Genomic DNA, 17506 nt, shown 5'->3' with positions numbered 1-17506 from the left:
AATGGTAAAATGTAATTTAAATTTTCCAAAGCCATCCTGCATGTTAGTTATAGATCATAGAGATGATGTTCAAATGTGATCAAATGTCCAATATTGAACTTTCATAATGTTGAAATGAATGATATACTTACAGTTTTGATATTAGCCGCATTGTGTGTCTGTTATATATGAAAAATGCAAGTATATAATACAGTAATGCTTTCTTTGATAAATGGTATTAAGAAATTACTTGTAATGTTATTCAGTTTTGCTTTACAAAACACAACATTCCTGTTCATTGGCCATGTCCATAGCCATGAGGCCCATTTGTAGAATTATATGGAAGGTATTTAAGGAAATGGAAAATGTATTAAAAAAAAATAGAAATGTAAATTATGCATATTTAAATGTTTACTTATCTCCAGAAGTGATTTTTTTAACATTGAGAATTCGCTGTCAGTCATAATTCAAAGCAAGTATATCTATCGGATATAAGAAATAGGTTATCACATTGATTACAGACACTGCATTCCGATTTTTACAGTCACAGATTTGGCACACATCATTAGGACAACAGTACAAGAACTTTCATTGTTATCATAAGTGCTGCTACCAAAACTAGACTTCTATGTTCTATGGAGTACAAAACATGTTACACTAGTTGTATGCACTGGTTGTCAATGTTTGAATTTTCTGGACAAAAGACTTCTACTGTTCACCCTATATGTTCTGACCAGTTTCTGTACATTTGCAACATTGTTGGACTCTACAGTAAACCAGAGTGTGTGCACTGTGGGAAATTGGATTCTGTCATGAACTCTTTAGCTACCAGTTGATTTATATAACTAGTCCACCTCCCGTAAACAGAGCTGCTGTCAGCATTTCTATCTACTTGCATACGGTTACAGCGGCATATGGCACACTTGTTCAAATGCGATTGTCTGTCAGTTTGCAAAAAGGAAAGGTACGGTGGTTGCCTTCTTAGAATGATCATCTGTGGTTTGTAGAGACCTCTAGTGACATGAGCAAAGAACGAAATGCAGCAACGGTTTTGGGCATGTCATACACTAGCTTCCAACATGCAATGAGTTGGAATTCGAAATACCTGCAGCTGACTTTTGGGACACGTCTTCCATGTTACAGTAGCAAATGTGTAGGTATAGTTAAGATGGACTGCACAGAGAAATTGTTGCTACTTCTTTTCTGTGTTGATCATGTGATCATGTGGTTTAAAAATTACTTAATTTATGTCTTTATCCATTCACCCATCCATCCGTATTTCCTTCTTTCATCCCAAGTTGAAAATTCCACTGTTTTGAATACCAGGTCCACGCTCAAAATACTGGCACACTCACGCATGATACTAAACCCACCACTGCAAATGTCCATGGAGTCCGTAATCATTGAATGCGACACCAGCCTAGTGTGTGACAGACAAGCATTTGTATTTGTGTTGACAACACATCACTATGGTTACCGAGGAATCTAATTTACACTTAAACATACTGTATGTCCTCAACAGTGGTATTGAAACAAAATGAAGCCAAGAAATGTCTGCTCTTGACAGTAACAAAAAATACATCTCCAGTTTAGAAAATGTCCCAGTATCTGAATATTAACTTATCTAGGTACAGTACATTCAAGAAAAATCCTGTTTGTGAGAGAAAGTTCTAATAAGTAATATACATAAAGAGGCCATTCCATTTCAAAAGTTTGGGGTGCAGGCAGTCCAGAACACTCCATGACCCTCCCCACTTGTCCATGCATCAACTTGTTCCTGGTCCCCCTTTCATTTAAAATCGCTTTCTGGATGTCACCCTAAACTTTTGAACAGAATTGCCCTTACAGTCATCTGGATTGTAGCTCCCTTCGTCTTATGAAGACTTAAACTGCTACATAGTACCAAAGTGCACAACATGAATCTTCATGAACTTGAGGAAAATTACTAAAAGAATCGACTTTTTCTCATATGACATTGAAAATGTTTGCAATTCATTACTCGCATTAAACGACAAACATTCTAATGACAATGACGTGATTTTGGTGACTTTGTACAATGTTGTGATACAAAAGACATTGCATCATGGGACACCTAAAACTGCCAACAAAAATACAGTCCTCTCTCTAACTTCTACAGTCTCACAGGATGATTTCAAATCTGTCATTTTCATCATCCACATCACAGAAAGGTTTAAACTGAAAACACAAACATTTCCAACAGTCAGACTCTGGTTAAGCATTGCTTGGCTGCTCAATGATAAGTGGTAACTCAGACTGATACACAAGGAACTTTTGTTAAGTTATGGGATACCTAAGTCAGAGTGCACATAAAAAGTCAGTACCCTTAAAAGGCTTCAAGTAACCATCTCAGTTTTACAGCAAGATGTTAACTCCAAGGTCTTGTGGACACTGGTCAAACATTGCTTGGCTGCTCAATGATACACAATGAACTTGCATTAAAGGATACCTACAAGTGCACATAAAAAGACAACATTTCCTTCCAGTTTATCTTGCCCCTTCCCTTATCCTTAAAATGCTTCAAGTAACGCTCAGTTTTTACAGCATGATGATAACTCCTTGATCTTGTCAACCATGATATTACGGTGTATAAAAATCCCCCCCCCCCTGTTGTGTCCCCTCATTTCCCCACTGGTCTCGGTGGCATGGCTCCCATCATCATCGGTGCTCCCATCATGGGTCCCATCGGCCCCCCTGGTCCCGGCATCCCCATGGCCATGGGCGGTCTCACTGCAGAAGGGGGCACAGGAGAGAGATGGGTTAGAATTGCGGAGTCATCTCAGGCCACAAAAATTCAGTTAGTTGTATCCCAGACATTTCCTATGAATCTTTGACTGAGAGAATTAGAAACAAAAAGACTGATGTCAAACATTTCCAATGATGCCAAGTGGCAAAGAAAAGCAAGTTTTCTTCTGTTGCTGGAAAGATTTGGGCTTTCCGAACATGACAAAATCCTGATCATGAATACTTTTCTTACAAACTTAGCATTCATGATGCTTCCTCGGATGCTTCAAATGCTTGTTTTTGTTTCTCACAAACATTAATGTTGACCGCAGTCAAAGAAGAGATCCAAGTTCCAGTGTGAACCTGGATTTTTTTCTCAACAACATGTATCCGACAAACAACTAACTGAATTCACATGGCCTTGTGTAGTGTTTGAATTTGGTAAAAGGGCCTTGTTAATATGGTAGGAATGCTTACATAATCTCGGCCCCATGACTGCAGCTCCCACCGCTGTGAGGGAGACAAGATACATGTTGGGTTATCAACATGGAGAACAAAAACTATAATGATACCGACACAGGGTTATGGGAGAGAAGACTTAAGCCAGTGATGTCCCCAAGAATGTGACCATGCCACATTAGGGTAGACCCCTAATACTAGTGTATAGTAGTGGGATCTTTATCAACTGTGCTTCAGGTTTTTCCTTAACTATGGGACCATAAACATGTGGCAAAGGGAAATTCTAACTAACGGGGAATTTCTATGCTTGGTTTTTATGCTATCATCTCAGATTGACTTTTGAACCTTTACCTAACTACTTGTTTATCACTAGCTTTGGGTAGGTCTGTCAAAGAGATATCTGGTGAATTACCAAATGCTTGTAATAGAACACTTGAAGAAGATTTTGTATACACCTGAATACTTTCTGTAGATTGTAGCATACTTTTGGAAAATGCCATTGAAAATGGAATATTGGGAGAAATATATGCAATTTGTGGTCAACTGTGCTGCAGCTATATTTTTTCCGATACATTGTACCTGAAAGTCAAGAATATGCTTCATACGAGTGTGCAATAGCACCTTTACATATGCAGCCCTACAAAAATATCTATGTGCATTGGTGCACCAACAGTCAAAATTAGCTGCACAGCTCCAATTAAGAGTGCATGAAAGTGCACATGCACTCAGTATTTCGAGCCCTGCATCATGTGTTGCTATTATAGTCATGTCCAGTGGCCTGCCACTATACTTACACATCTGAGGTCTCATAGCTCCAGCAGGCACCACTGTATGGGCACAGAAGGTGACACGTTACACACCAAAGAGACAAGGGGGAACAACATACTCAAGTCTGCACCAGGGAGGTCAGGTCTCGATGCTCGGCTCCAAAGAGAAGTGCTCTCTCACAAGATGCACAGGAGCAACTAAAAACCCTGTAGCCATGTCTTGTACTTACCTGTATTGTGGAACTTCAAAACCCTGCAAAGCTGCTTTTGAACAAACACATTTCTGAAGAGTTCAGTCACTTTTCTTATTTTCAAGTGCATCATTTTCCCATATTGAGTACAATTGGAAATCCTAAAACTGCATGATGTTTTGTCCATTTTCTGTCAAAGTCCATTTCAAGCTTACCATGCATGTAACTTAGGTTTGAATAAATCTCTTTTGCTAGAATATCAAGTCTTGAAATTCTTTAAGTGAAAGAAACATTCTCAGTCGTATCAAAATATGAACGCCATGGTTACAAAGAAAGCTTAGCAGGGTTTTGCAAGTTCAATACTACCTGTCATACCCCATAAGCCCCCAATTCGCAACCACAGATTCAGGCTTCCCCGATGAGAGTGATTAGAGATTACTGGGCGGTGTGAGCAGTTGCACGGATGAGGGGGAAAACTTACCTTGGATAAAATACTTACCCCTTACTGTACCTTATAATACGTAAATTCGTCCTCTTGAAACACGGAACAATGTCTAAGATGTGTAAATACTTACCCGTACCACGATTTGGGTATATTAGTTGTATAAACTTGTCTGCAACTTCTGCACTGAATGTGCCACGCAAAAATGGCAATGTTTCAATTTTTTAAAAAGGAATAAGGTTCCTGATTCCTTTTAGAACAAATTGTTTCTTGCACAACTTATTTAGTTGAGGTTATTTGAGAACAAAATAAAGTTTGTCATAAATTTGTTGAAAACTATTAATTTGGGAAGCTTGACAGTCCAAACATACAATTCAACAGAACAGCAGACAGTTTGGACCCAAAGCATTTCTACGGTCATTTTTTCTCTTCAACAGTACTTACATAAAATGGGTCCTCGAGCAGGTTGAGGCAAGGCTGTAGTGGGAAGAAGGGCGACAATCAATAGAAAAACAGAGAAGGTTTACGCTAAGGTGGCGTCCATCGCTGCTCCGGTCCGGCATGGCTCCCGCGGTGTCGTCGGTGACTTTTGTGCATCATTAAGCGAGAGTTAGTGTGCATGCAGGGTAACCTTACCTTACACGGACATCCCTGACTCACTCAAAACCATGGTTAACATTGCAGACAAGCAATCTGTTAGAATTTCACCAATCTACTGAGCAACCGAATCCCAAAGTGTCTCTTTTTCCATAATAGAACTTAGTAGAAGTTTTCCATTGGACACCTTTTTTGTTTGCTTGTTGCTAGCTCATTGTATATTTCACATATTCTTTGCCTTAATTTGCCTCATTTCAAAGGGTTCTTACAAGTGTTTGTCACATCTTTTGCTCAAGAAAGACTGTGTCAAATAGCATGGTGTCACTCACACTTCAGAAATAAAAATTTGATATCAAGATTTTGTTCACAAAAAAGTCATTAACCTGGAATGAACACATTTCTCCTTAAGCTTGACTGTTGCACCAAATATCATATTTCAACCAAATAATTAATAGTAGTTTTTGTTTTCCACGATTTTTTTAATTAAACCACAAATCTTCCAACTGTAGTAGAATTTTGTGCCAGTAATGTATGTTAGACACTATACCAATAGTTAATACAGCAAAGTAGCAGTATCCCCTACAAGTAAGGAGACAGCCAAACGGAAAAAGTCTAAATTCACCTTATCATACAAATGTCAGTTCACATTAAAACCATTATATCATGATCTTAGCATAAAACACAACAAGCAAGTCATTGCAAAGGATCCAAAAGCATACTAATGGTTAAACCCAGTACAAAATACCTACCTTGAAACCTTACCTCTTACCACATACATAAACTTGCTTGATACTGTACTGTGCATTCTTAGTGTCCATTCTTTTTTTCAAGGGTATTTTTGATTACAAAAGAAGTTTTTTTTTATATTCCCACAGTGATGTTAGACAACATGCATGGATGGTGATCAAATATCTAAGGTTTTAGCACTACACTGTGTAGAAGTTGGATAAGACACTTTGGGGGTATTTTCCTTCTCAATATCGTCTGTCAAATTTCCATTAAGAGCTGGGAAACTGCTTCTAGTTTTTGCTGCCCTTCCTGTTTTTCGTTTTCTTTGACAGGAGGTTTGGAGTCGAGTTTGTTTATCTACATGACAAGTTCCTTAAGATATACTCGAGATACCACCTGGAAAGTTGCACCCGAAGTCTTAACTGTACAGATGATTTTCCACACCATCTGCACTTTTGCAGTGCCACCCAAAACGTTTTGTTTCAACTTCTGGATAGCAGGTTGTCCAGACAACTTGCCACAGACCCTCTAAAATTTCCGAAGGGTGCTGAAGTACAACTCAATTACAAGGAGATATCTCGAGACCTATCGTTTCTATGTTACATCTCACCTTCGTGTTTTGCAATTCCAGTCTTGTGACGCACAAGCCAAACTTGGGAGTCAAAACATCAAAAGATTACAAGCTTTTCAAACACCAGTGTCTTTTCCAACATTTGCTACGAGAAGAGATAATCAACGGTAATAATAGTTCAATACCACCGTCTGGGCTGCAAAGGCAACACACGTCTCTCAAAACAAGTGTTAAAATCGGGAGGGAACTCAAAACAAGAGAAATCTTGCTGGTGTCCTAACTGCTGTCCGTGGAAGCATGCATGATGAGAGGGTTGATCTTGCGAAGGAAGAGGTGGTGATTGCGTTACATGCGGTTAATAATCACACGAGTGCAAACAAACCCTAGATCAAGTGGTGGCAAACCAGATTAGACACACCATCAACAACACAAATCACAACACCCAATTATGGCTGCAGTACACAAAACAGCTGCAAGGTGGAGCTGGTTACCAACCTGTCCTGGCTTGGGAGGGACTTCAAAGTTTCTCTAAATAACAATCGTCACACTTCAACATTTTAGAAGCAAGCATAACTTTGTCTTTTGCTTTTTCAGAAGGTTTTCTCAGGCAGTCTAATGATTAAAAAAAAGCATCTTCCGAATAAAACAAATCTTTGGCAGTCATTTTGTACAAATAAAAAGGAAGTCTTCACTCTGTATGCTGCCTTCTATAATGTTCAAGCCACCATTGTTGGAACACCACTCAAACAAACTACACATGCTAAACCAAGAACCCACAATTGAACAATACAGTACCTTTGAACAGTGACTCGTGTGTGTGTATGTACGTGTACAGTGTGTTGTCCAGTAAACACAACAGGCAGCTGCACATTCACAATAGTGTTTCTGTTCCTACATGTACATGCAGACTAAAGCTACAACTAAAAACGTGCTCAAGTGCAACAAAACAACCTCCCTCTTTCACAGTGTTCCCCTACCTTCAACAGCTTTACTCACAAACGAATGCGGAAAAAGCTGCTCTATTTCTAAATGCTACAAAACATGCAGAATCAATTTCAGTCTTCTTTAGGAACCAACAAGACCTTACTAATCCCTCCAACCATTCCAGCTCTGAAGTGCCCAGTACTACTGTACTGTATACTACTGTACTGTATGTTTGAATCTTTCCCACAACATGTTCATCTAAACTTGCTACTACTTTGGGGGTTCTTTAATATCTAGAGACCTGCAGATTTTTCTAGTAACATTGTAGAGGACATAGTTAAGAAAAATCCACCCCAAATGAAGCAATTACAAATATTGATAACACCACTTGCTCACTAGAGAGTTACACCAAAGAGAGGAACCAAACAAACGGTTTGTCTGCTTTACTTTATAAGCCACATACACAAAACGGTGAGATTGTGACATCGTCTCTAGTCGAGAAGGCGAAGAAAACCACACCAAGATGTATGTAGTTGAAGAACAATGTGTTATTGTTAACACTTCTGTGAGTCTGCTTTTAACATTCAACATGAATAAAAAAACACACACACACACACAGTGAATGGTAAGTTATATGTAGATGAACATACAACACCAGGGGTGGGTACCGGTACAGAAAATTGTGGTCCAGTACAGATTCAGAGAATCAAGTCCAGGCCTGGACCTGATTTTAGTAATGATACTAATACTAGTAATAGTACAGTAGCAATATAGTACTAACACATATCATATTTTGGAGAGCTGAAGTAACTGTACACGGTACCGGTACCCAGCCCTACACAGCACAGAAGAAGTGTGATTGGCTGTTTGCAACGGAAAGGTAAGAAAGAGAGAGTCCTGTGTGACTGCAGTACGTACTTGGAGCGCCTGGGGGCGCCATTCCCGGTGCGGCAGCTCCCGGTGGTGGTGTCATGAGGAGAGGTCCGGGCATGCGGGGCGGGGCTGGTGCGCTACCCGGCCCCCCGGGGCCCTGCAGGCTGGGGGGTGGGGGGATCATGGTGCCACCCCCCTGGGGCGGGCCGCCACTGCCGCTGGGGAACGGGTTGCTGGCGATCTTGCCGGCCTGGAATGCAGCGGCTGTGAAAACACCACATTCATCGCATTAATGACTTTCTTAACATAACTTAATACAACTTTGTAGCTACGAAAGGCAACGCAGTAAACTGTGACACTTGTCCAGCCTGCATGTTTGTCTGTGGAAGAGTTGAGGAAAATGTTCTCTATCTTGGAGGGTGGCAGTGGTGTTGATTAATAATCTTAGAGCTGTCTGAAGAATAATCAGTACCCTCTGCAGATGGGCAGCACCTGTACAAGGTAAAGCTTCCATCTTTGAAGTTTGAGGTCCTCCTGCTGGGGGTTTGAAGATAGATAGCACAAATCAATGACACAGATGTAGAGGTCCGCAAAATGCCACAGGATATCTTTGGTACTGGAGGTGGATCCTGAAAGAAACACAGAGGTGAAGATATAGTTATTTTGTACAATATATGTACAGGTTAAAAAAGGTCAGCTTCAGGATGCCAGCAACAATTCTGGTGATGTCGGCAACAATTCTGGTGATGTCAGCAACAATTCTGCTGATGTCAGCAACAATTCTGCTGATGTCAGCAACAATTCTGGTGATGTCAGCAACTATTGTATTGACATCAGTAATGATTCTGATGATGTCAGCAGTCATTCCCTGATACCCTTACTACAGTTTTGACTTATTTTGGACTGAAATGTTTTCATGCAACAATCCAACAAACAAGCTTGAGATAAAGCTAAGAATCACTGTAGTAAGATTAGAAGCTTTTGAGTGGATCATATTGCCATTATTAGTAGTTTGAGGATGCATGACTTAAAGTTTGTATCATCAAATTTAGTTGAAAAGTTCTGAAAAAACTTTGTCCTTCCAAAGATGCAGTCATCTTTCATATGCTGCCTGTAAAAGAACAAAAGTTTAAAGATTAGTTCAAACATGTGTTTGTGGGAAATCTTTATCTCTAAAGAAGATACCGAAATAGTAGAAGGCTCTACAGCAAAACTTCTTTCTCCTGCTTTCTAACTCTCTTCTCTTCAGCCTTGGATAGTAAGCGAGTAAATGTAGAAAGAAACGACTCCTAAAAGAAAAATGTAGAAAAACCTTACCTGTTTTGAAATCTGGGGAAAAGGAGGAGTTAGTAAATAGAAACAGTTGCCTTACCTGCCTTGAATACAGCAGCTTGGAAAAGGCAAATGACAAGTTAGCACATTGGATTGTCAGTCAGACATTGAATAGAAGTGCTTCAGAGCAGTAACATGATAGTATTAGGAGAAGAAGACAATGCTGTTAGAAACTATGTGTTATCTAAGAGGTGTAAGTTTCTACTAGTATTATGTTGGTACGATGAACTTGCTCAAGTAGATCATTTGGTGTGATCATTTCTGGTCAAAGTTTTATCAGCTTTTTTGTTTCAATTTCATAACCTGGTCTTCCAATATCAACCGTCGAAAGGACACACGTACACCCTGGCTAAATTTTCAGCTGTAGCATTTTGTATGTCTCTAGTAGTAAAATGTTAGTAAAAACTGTTAGTAAAGTGTAACATTACTCCCTTACTACGTGTATTTTAGTACTGAAGTTTCTTTTTTTAGACTACAGAGATTGTAGAAGAAGAAAGAAGTGTAAAGAACATGGACTATGTGTAAGATCTGTATGTCCCCCTAGCAGCTTCTGTTCAAACTGCAACTTCATGTCAAACTTGTGTCTATCCTATAAACTAGGATATGCCCTGGCAGGCAAAGGCTTAATGGTGTACATGTATGTCTAGTTCTGTTCTACCCCTGAAGGGTGTGTACTCCAACGGCTTTTATTCAAGATAGATCTAACCTTGCAGAATAGCCGGGGGCAGAACCTTAGCCCCTGGTTCGTTTCCCGTCTGCCCGGCAGCGTTAGGGAAAGGGTTGTTTGGGATTTTCCCCGCCTGGAAAGCAGCCGCTATACAGGAGGAGGAAAGATTGAAGATGAACCTACCAGACATGACAGAGTGGCGGTACGACAGGCGAGATGGACAGAATAGACAACAGTGGAGGATGGATCTATCATAGAGCAATGAAAGTCAGCAGAAGACCCAGTGCCAAACCACTCTCTGAAGCTTCTCCTGTATCAATCTTGAAAGCTCAGGAAGAATTAGTCTGCCAAACTTTAAGTTTAACATGTATTTTATCTGGTTTTTTATGTACAAATTGCCAGTGGTACTTTGGGGGTTAACGTTTTGTTTGTATCTGTTTGGGATACAAACAAAACATTGTCCATCCGATTATTAGTAACCCCTGACTGCTAGTGGCATTCTTGCCTTGCTGCCTTCACAAAAAAAGCGTCAAATCAAATTATCTTGAATGTAAGTCTGTTTCAGAAGAACCTTTATTTGGCACCGGACCCTCCTGCTTCTGTTCCTGTGGTGCTGCGTGGTTAACCACTTACTTGTCTGGTCGATGAGTTGCTGGGCCTGTTCCTCCATCCATTTCTGGTAGTACACTCTCACGTTCTCTTTGTGCTTTCTGCCATTGCAGTGGGTTTTTCTCACCGAAGGCTGCAAGGGGGGAAAAACAGCAGTTGAAATTTTGATTTGGTCATAGTGTCTAAAGAAATAGGAGCTTCTGCAGTTGCATACGGCAAGCAAGACATTCATGATAGGTGACCTAGTCGGCTAGTCCCCTCTTTATGTAATTTATGTCTTTTGTCTCTTCTACCAAATCCTGGGAACTAGGTGGAATCTGTAATACTTTTTTACAATGAACTGTTTCATCAACTTGAGTACTATACAGACTGACAGAGCAAAGCTTTATTCCTATTTTACAATGTCTTCTTCACTCTCTCTTCATGCAGGCATGCTAAAGCAGCTGTCCTAAGACTGAGGATGAAGCATGTACCAAAGGCCAATAAATCTCCAAGCAGATGTAAGTAATTTAACACGGGCATACACTTTTAAATGATTTCCCGTGACACACCCCCCCCCGGACCTCTGGGAAGATCGGCCAATTTTTGTATATAATTTGTTCTACAGGCTGACAGGGCCGTCCAAGGAAAATAAAGGTTTCTACTCTACTCTACTTGGAAATAACAACAGCCCGTCATACTTACCGAGTCGTGTGTGAGGTATGTGTCACAGTAGTCACAGAAGTACCTGGGTTTAACAGTGGACAGGGAGGTTAGCATTTCTTAGGAAGACTACAGGCTGAGGGGTTTTATCAAAAATCTATCTGGCTCTCAGTCTGGAAAAAATAATTATGCTTAAGACAAATTATGTAGATTCAGCCAGATTGGTCAAACTAAAATTGCGATAAAAACGGAGAAAAATGTGTAGTCGAAGATGCAAATATTCTAATGTCGCGGTAAACATGAAAAGTGTATTAAATGCCCTTGTTTGCACCTGCGAGACGGAATATTCTCGAAAAATCAGTCAAGGCCCCCCTCCCTACCCCAAAATCACAACAAAAATTCTCATACGAAAGCAATGCTGACTTTCGCTTACAATTCAACAATTTCAAACATTCAGAACTCTATAATTTACGTAGAAGAACAACGACGTTCTTGCAATGTGGAAATCATATCAACAAATTGCGTATTTGTGCTGAAAAACTGCAAAATTCGGGGCAGAAAACGACAAAAAGGTGCGTCACTTACTTCGGCATGGCGGCGTTTCCCCTGCGTTGGGCTGGTACAATGCATGCTGGGAACATAGCGCCCCCTACGGCAGGGGTTGGAACTGCAGCTTGGGAAATGAACGAAGGAAGGAAGGAAAGAAGCAAGAACAGGATGTTTTGAGGACCAAGTATGACCAGGGATCCAAATACCAAGTGAAACCAGGTTACCCAGTGGACAGCCGAAACCATTGATATCTAATTTGCCACAGTTTCATTTTTATTCAATCACATTTTTATTTAACCAACTTACAATATAATGAATGTATGATAACCTAACAAATACAAAGCCCTTAAGTGAATACAATATTAGTTTACCGCAACGTTATGTATCTAGACGTCTCTTGAGCCTGCAGCAGTCGGTCATATCATCGACATTGCGTAGAACACTGTTGTTTTTAGTTAATTTTGTTTCTTCTATATATTTTAGCTTTGCGTTTTGTGCACGCCTTTATGTGTGTTTGACGTCGTGCTTAATTTTGTGAAAGTTTGTTGATATTGAACTTTGAGTACTGTTCCCAGGGCTAACCCTTTGTAATAGCCTTCGGCTAGTTGGGTAGCCCTGGCTGTACTTTTTTACAGCCAAATAAATCAAATCAAATCAAACACTCACACCATAACCCCTGAACCCACCGGTGGGCTTAATCCTCCTGAGTAGAGTACAGGTGATCAGAGAGGAAAGCCAATTGACAATGAAAAATGTTGGTACATTCCTTAGTGGGTGTGACCTCCTCCCCTTTTGGTGGCCAAACTGACCTCTGGCAAATATTCTCCCCATAGCCTGGCCTGGGACTGGTGCAGTTTACCGTTTCATACCAGACAACGTTGTTATGTGGCTTTAGATGCCCTGTTTTCTCTGGTATATATGCCATCAAGCTTCCTGGGAACAGATCTGTGGGGGGAGGGGGTCGTCAAGAGCGCGATTTGACCAGGCTACTTGTGAAAGAACATTCGACAACTTTTGTGACTTTCAAACTAACAGCCAACAATATGATCAGATCTGGCATCAGCAGTAATATGTATTCAATACGAGATATAGGGCGTATTCACGTGACGTAGGCATGACGTCATCACTACGCGTGCCCATAGCGGCGGACATCTTGGTGTTCACCCGCAGGCCTGCAGCGCGCGCTCGACAACAAAGTTGTAGACAGAAGAAGTTCTCCGAAATGGAGGAAAGTGAGATTGTATGTCCGTTATCTGACTATGCAAGAAGCCTTGCACCTCATGTCCGTCAGCGCTACCAGGAGAAGATTTCCGCTGTTGGAATCGACCCTTTTTTGATTCAAGATGAGCAGCTAGACGCGGATCGCTTGCCACCAATGGAGTCGCTTGACCTTGTCTCATACTTAGTTCTGGAGACAAGTTTCTACTCCCAGGAGCGTTTCAAGGCCTACAAAAGTCTTGAGGCTTACAATTATGTGGTATCCGGCTTTGTGGAAAGCGTCAAGGGAAAACGTATGGATGGGAAACATGTCGTGGTTGGCAAAGTGAAGCATTCCCAGAAGTGGAATGACCCCTGCGTCCTTGTGTGGGTTATCACAAGTCCCGGCGGGACGATTTTGAGCGCTCACTGTCGTGACTGCCTGGCAGGATTGGGTGAGTGTTGTTCACATGTAGCCAGCGTGTTATTTTACCTAGAAATGTACCACCGAGTAAGTGCTGACGTCGCCTCGACTGACTTAGCAAATGCATGGCTCCCTCCAGCGTTATCACGCACAGCCTCGGCCTTGCCAATGGAAAACATTGATTTTAGCTCGCCGAAGAAGCTTAAGAATAATATGACGATGCTAGCGGGAACGTGCGCTGAACCACCACCATCTCACGACGTGCTCACAGAAGAAGAGAAGAAGCATACACCAAGTGAAGGTGAGATGAATGAATTGTTTGAGAACCTTGACAAGGTGAAGTTCAAGCCGGTGGTGTTGAGCACGGACGAACAACACTGTGAATCGTTTATTCCCAAGAGCAAATATGTTAGCACAATTTCAGACCTTTCTGACGGTAAATATCTGAAAATGAGTTACGACCAACTCATGGAGGCCTGCTCAAATGTTCACCTACAACTATCTGATGATGACAGGAAATTAATCGAGGAGGACACTAGAGACCAGGCAAGGGGAGGATCATTCTTCAAACACAGGGCAGGGAGGATTGGGGCATCAATGTCCAAACAAGCCTGTGCTACCAACCCAGCCCAGCCATCACAGTCCCTTATCAGAACAATTTGCTATCCTAAGAGTTTCACGTTCACAACAGAAGCCACAGAACACGGGTGCAAACATGAACAAAAAGCAGTGGCTGAGTATGAAAAATTCATGCAGACCCAACACACCAACTTCAGAGTGCATCAGTGTGGAATGTCGGTTCATCCAGAACACCAATTTTTACATGCAACCCCTGACTTTGTCTGCAGTTGCGACTGTTGTGGCCAGGGTTGTGGAGAAGTGAAGTGTCCCTACTGCTTAAAAGAAATGGACTTCGATGAATATGTAAAGAAGCGAAGCTCATGCATGGACCAGACTTTTCTACTGAAGAAGGACCACAAGTATTATTACCAGGTACAGCAACAGCTGTTTGCAACAGGCAAAAGTTACTGTGACTTTGTTGTATGCTCAGTAAGTGACAGCAGACAGGCCAGGATAGCTGTAGAAAGGATAAAGCCAGACTTGGAGCACTGGAACACTGTTGTACCAAAGCTAGCACAGTTCTGGAGGTTTTGTATTTTGCCAGAAATCCTCGGTAGATGGTTTACACAGAAAAGAGACATTGATCTGCAGCCTGCTACTGGTACTGGCATATGTTTCTGTAGGAGCGCATCAGACTCACAAGTTGTTAAATGCACCAGTCAAACATGTCCCATCACAACATTTCATCTGTCTTGTTTGAAGATCACTGGAGTGCCAGCTAAATGGCTTTGCCCACTCTGTCACATCTCTCACAAGTCATCAAAACTGAAATCTGTCAACACAAAATCCAAGAAGACGAGTGCTGCTCCTCAGAAAGCCCTGAAACTCCAGTCAATATGTGTTTGCAAGAAAACACCAATGGTAACAGACAAACTCCTAGAATGCCATTATGACAGTTGTGGGAATGGGAAATTCTTCCATCTACACTGCATCAACTACAAAAAAATGCCAAATAATGCTTCCACTACATGGTTATGTTTACAGTGCAGGAAGAAGCAACGTGTAAGCAAATCATTTCAGCAGGAGCCTGACACTGCCTCATCAGTTAATCATGTGTTAGACTTAGAGAGAGAAGGACTGACCATCACAAGTGTAAATCATAACAACAATATTGAAAGGTTTGCACCACTATGTAACCTGACAGATGATCACTACGCCCTGATAACAGATCCATCAGGGTGGCTAGACTGTGATATTATACACAATGCCCATGTCCTTCTCAAGAGAGTCAATCCATCTATGGACGGGTTACAGAGAACAACTCTCGGACCTTGGCGCACTTTTGCAAGAGTCAAGAATCCCTTCATCCAAATTCTGCACACTGGAAGAAGTCACTGGGTGTGTTGCAGTACTGTCAAGAGTAATGATGGAGTTGTAGACTTATATGACAGTCTCTTTCACAACATCATTCAAGCTGAGATTGAAGAGCAAGTCAAATGTTTAGTTGGTGAGGACAATTATGAAGGTCTTCGGGTTGTTGCTGTTCAGCAACAACCAAATTCAGTAGATTGTGGAGTATTTGCAATCGCATTTGCCACCTGCCTGGCATATGGAATTCTCCCTCAGTCCGTAGACTTTAACCAGCCACAACTGAGGGCTCATTTGGCTTCTTGCTTCAAGAATGAGAAGCTGGAACTGTTCCCAACATATTGACTGCTCAAAATTCAGTCACATCAGTCCTGAGGATGCCCCCCTCCCCATCTCCACACACTGGCTAAGCTGTGATGAGAAGGCACTGTTGGTCATGCACTACAGTTACAGGTGAGAATATTTCCTACTTTTTATCTGTCATTTCTACCGTAGTTGACATGGAGATTTTCTTTCTCGGTATCTGTTGTTCATGTAGAAATAAAACCTTTATTGTTCTTCCTCCTGTTTACAGTGAAGAGGATGCCCCCCTCCCCATCTCCACACACTGGCTAAGCTGTGATGAGAAGGCACTGTTGGTCATGCACTACAGTTACAGGTGAGAATATTTCCTACTTTTTATCTGTCATTTCTACCGTAGTTGACATGGAGATTTTCTTTCTCGGTATCTGTTGTTCATGTAGAAATAAAACCTTTATTGTTCTTCCTCCTGTTTACAGTGAAGAGGATGCCCCCCTCCCCATCTCCACACACTGGCTAAGCTGTGATGAGAAGGCACTGTTGGTCATGCACTACAGTTACAGGTGAGAATATTTCCTACTTTTTATCTGTCATTTCTAGTTGACATGGAGATTTTCTTTCTCGGTATCTGTTGTTCATGTAGAAATAAAACCTTTATTGTTCTTCCTCCTGTTTACAGGTTCTAGAAGAGCATCGCTCCTGAGTATGCCCCCCTCCCCACCACTGGCTGAGCTGTGAGAAGGCACTATGGGATGTACATGTATGACACAGTTACAGGTGAGAACGTTCTTACTTTTTATTACTCTCATCTGTCATTTCTAGTTAACCTGGTGATAATGTTGTTGTCGGTATCTGTTCTTCACATAGAAATTGACTATTTATTGTTCTTCCTCCTGTTTACAGTGCAAAGTTCCAGACAAGAAGTTGATTTGTTCTAGAAGACTGCTACCAAATCTCCACACGAAGGAAGGTTCAATATGTGCCCTCTCTTTCCTACTCCATTACTGACTGGGGCAATAAAGTCCTAAGTTGTTTGGATAAAGATGTAAATAAATTCCTGAAGCATTGTTTACTACTCCACTCGATACTTGTATTGTCATTCAACGTTATTGAATAATTAGTTTTTCTTGCAATTGTCTGTAGCTCAAGAAGCGTGTTGTAACACTATGATAATCACAATTTGAGGCAATATCTGTACAACTGTACAAAACTTTTTACAAATACATTTTAGCGCTATCCTGTAAAGTGACATAGCATCTTAAAGCACAAAGACAAATAAAGAAAGGCATTACTACTAGTAATGTTACTGATAATGACACAAAAAGCATCAGGTATTTACAGATCTAACGTTAGATATGAACAAGGAAATGCTCCAGCATTTTCTCCAGTATCAAACAGTTTCAACTACTTAAGTCTTGTGCAAAGAATGTAACATTTATGCATGTAGCAAGAAAGGCATGAATTAAGAAATGGGCCGTTGATCTATTACTTTCTAAGATTGCTATCTTCATAGATTCATGAAGCCTAGATCTATCTGTGCCCTTATGTGATTGCTGAGGCATTTGCATCTTAAGTAACGCACT

At 41.0% G+C, this 17506-nt stretch overlaps 2 protein-coding genes across 5 annotated transcripts; one reads left to right on the top strand and one right to left on the bottom strand.

Moving 5' to 3' along the window:
- Nucleotides 1-1405: 1405 nt before the first annotated feature.
- Nucleotides 1406-12218, bottom strand: LOC136429757 (U1 small nuclear ribonucleoprotein C-like). Of its 4 annotated transcripts, XM_066419715.1 has the most exons (10): nt 12110-12217; nt 11567-11609; nt 10907-11015; nt 10313-10420; nt 8320-8538; nt 6517-6558; nt 5025-5057; nt 3975-4007; nt 3199-3231; nt 1406-2727 (listed from the first exon to the last, which is right to left on the bottom strand). In XM_066419715.1, the coding sequence occupies exons 1-10, from the start codon at nt 12163-12165 to the stop codon at nt 2618-2620; spliced, it is 786 nt and encodes a 261-aa protein (XP_066275812.1). In that variant the 5' UTR covers nt 12166-12217; the 3' UTR covers nt 1406-2617. The 4 variants fall into 4 exon arrangements, with proteins under 4 accessions (XP_066275812.1, XP_066275813.1, XP_066275815.1 ...); XM_066419716.1 differs by lacking the exon at nt 6517-6558; XM_066419718.1 differs by lacking the exon at nt 10313-10420 and having other exon boundaries at nt 12110-12212.
- A 946-nt stretch (nt 12219-13164) lies between these two features.
- LOC136429756 (uncharacterized) lies at nt 13165-16998 on the top strand. The gene is made up of 5 exons (XM_066419714.1): nt 13165-16076; nt 16198-16281; nt 16403-16486; nt 16603-16700; nt 16827-16998. Exons 1-4 carry the CDS (start codon nt 15937-15939, stop codon nt 16607-16609), a joined length of 315 nt encoding a protein of 104 aa, XP_066275811.1. The 5' UTR covers nt 13165-15936; the 3' UTR covers nt 16610-16700; nt 16827-16998.
- Nucleotides 16999-17506: the final 508 nt, after the last annotated feature.

Source organism: Branchiostoma lanceolatum, chromosome 3 (genome assembly GCF_035083965.1).
Source record: "Branchiostoma lanceolatum isolate klBraLanc5 chromosome 3, klBraLanc5.hap2, whole genome shotgun sequence".
Lineage (NCBI taxonomy): Eukaryota > Metazoa > Chordata > Leptocardii > Amphioxiformes > Branchiostomatidae > Branchiostoma > Branchiostoma lanceolatum.
The sequence above is the reverse complement of the archived record's forward strand: the minus strand, read 5'-3'. Positions and strand labels throughout refer to the sequence as shown.

Bases quoted from the DNA above. Each gene is read 5' to 3' on its own strand.
- LOC136429757 (XM_066419715.1), bottom strand. From the start codon at position 12,165: ATGTTCCCAGCATGCATTGTACCAGCCCAACGCAGGGGAAACGCCGCC. The intron at 11,016-11,566 runs GTAAGTATGACG...CCCCCCTTGCAG, and splicing joins CATACCTCACACACGACTCG to CCTTCGGTGAGAAAAACCCA. The intron at 2,728-3,198 runs GTAAGCATTCCT...CCCCTTCTGCAG, and splicing joins AGTCATGGGGCCGAGATTAT to TGAGACCGCCCATGGCCATG.
- LOC136429756 (XM_066419714.1), top strand. From the start codon at position 15,937: ATGAGAAGCTGGAACTGTTCCCAACATATTGACTGCTCAAAATTCAGT. The intron at 16,077-16,197 runs GTGAGAATATTT...TCCTGTTTACAG, and splicing joins GTCATGCACTACAGTTACAG to TGAAGAGGATGCCCCCCTCC. The intron at 16,282-16,402 runs GTGAGAATATTT...TCCTGTTTACAG, and splicing joins GTCATGCACTACAGTTACAG to TGAAGAGGATGCCCCCCTCC.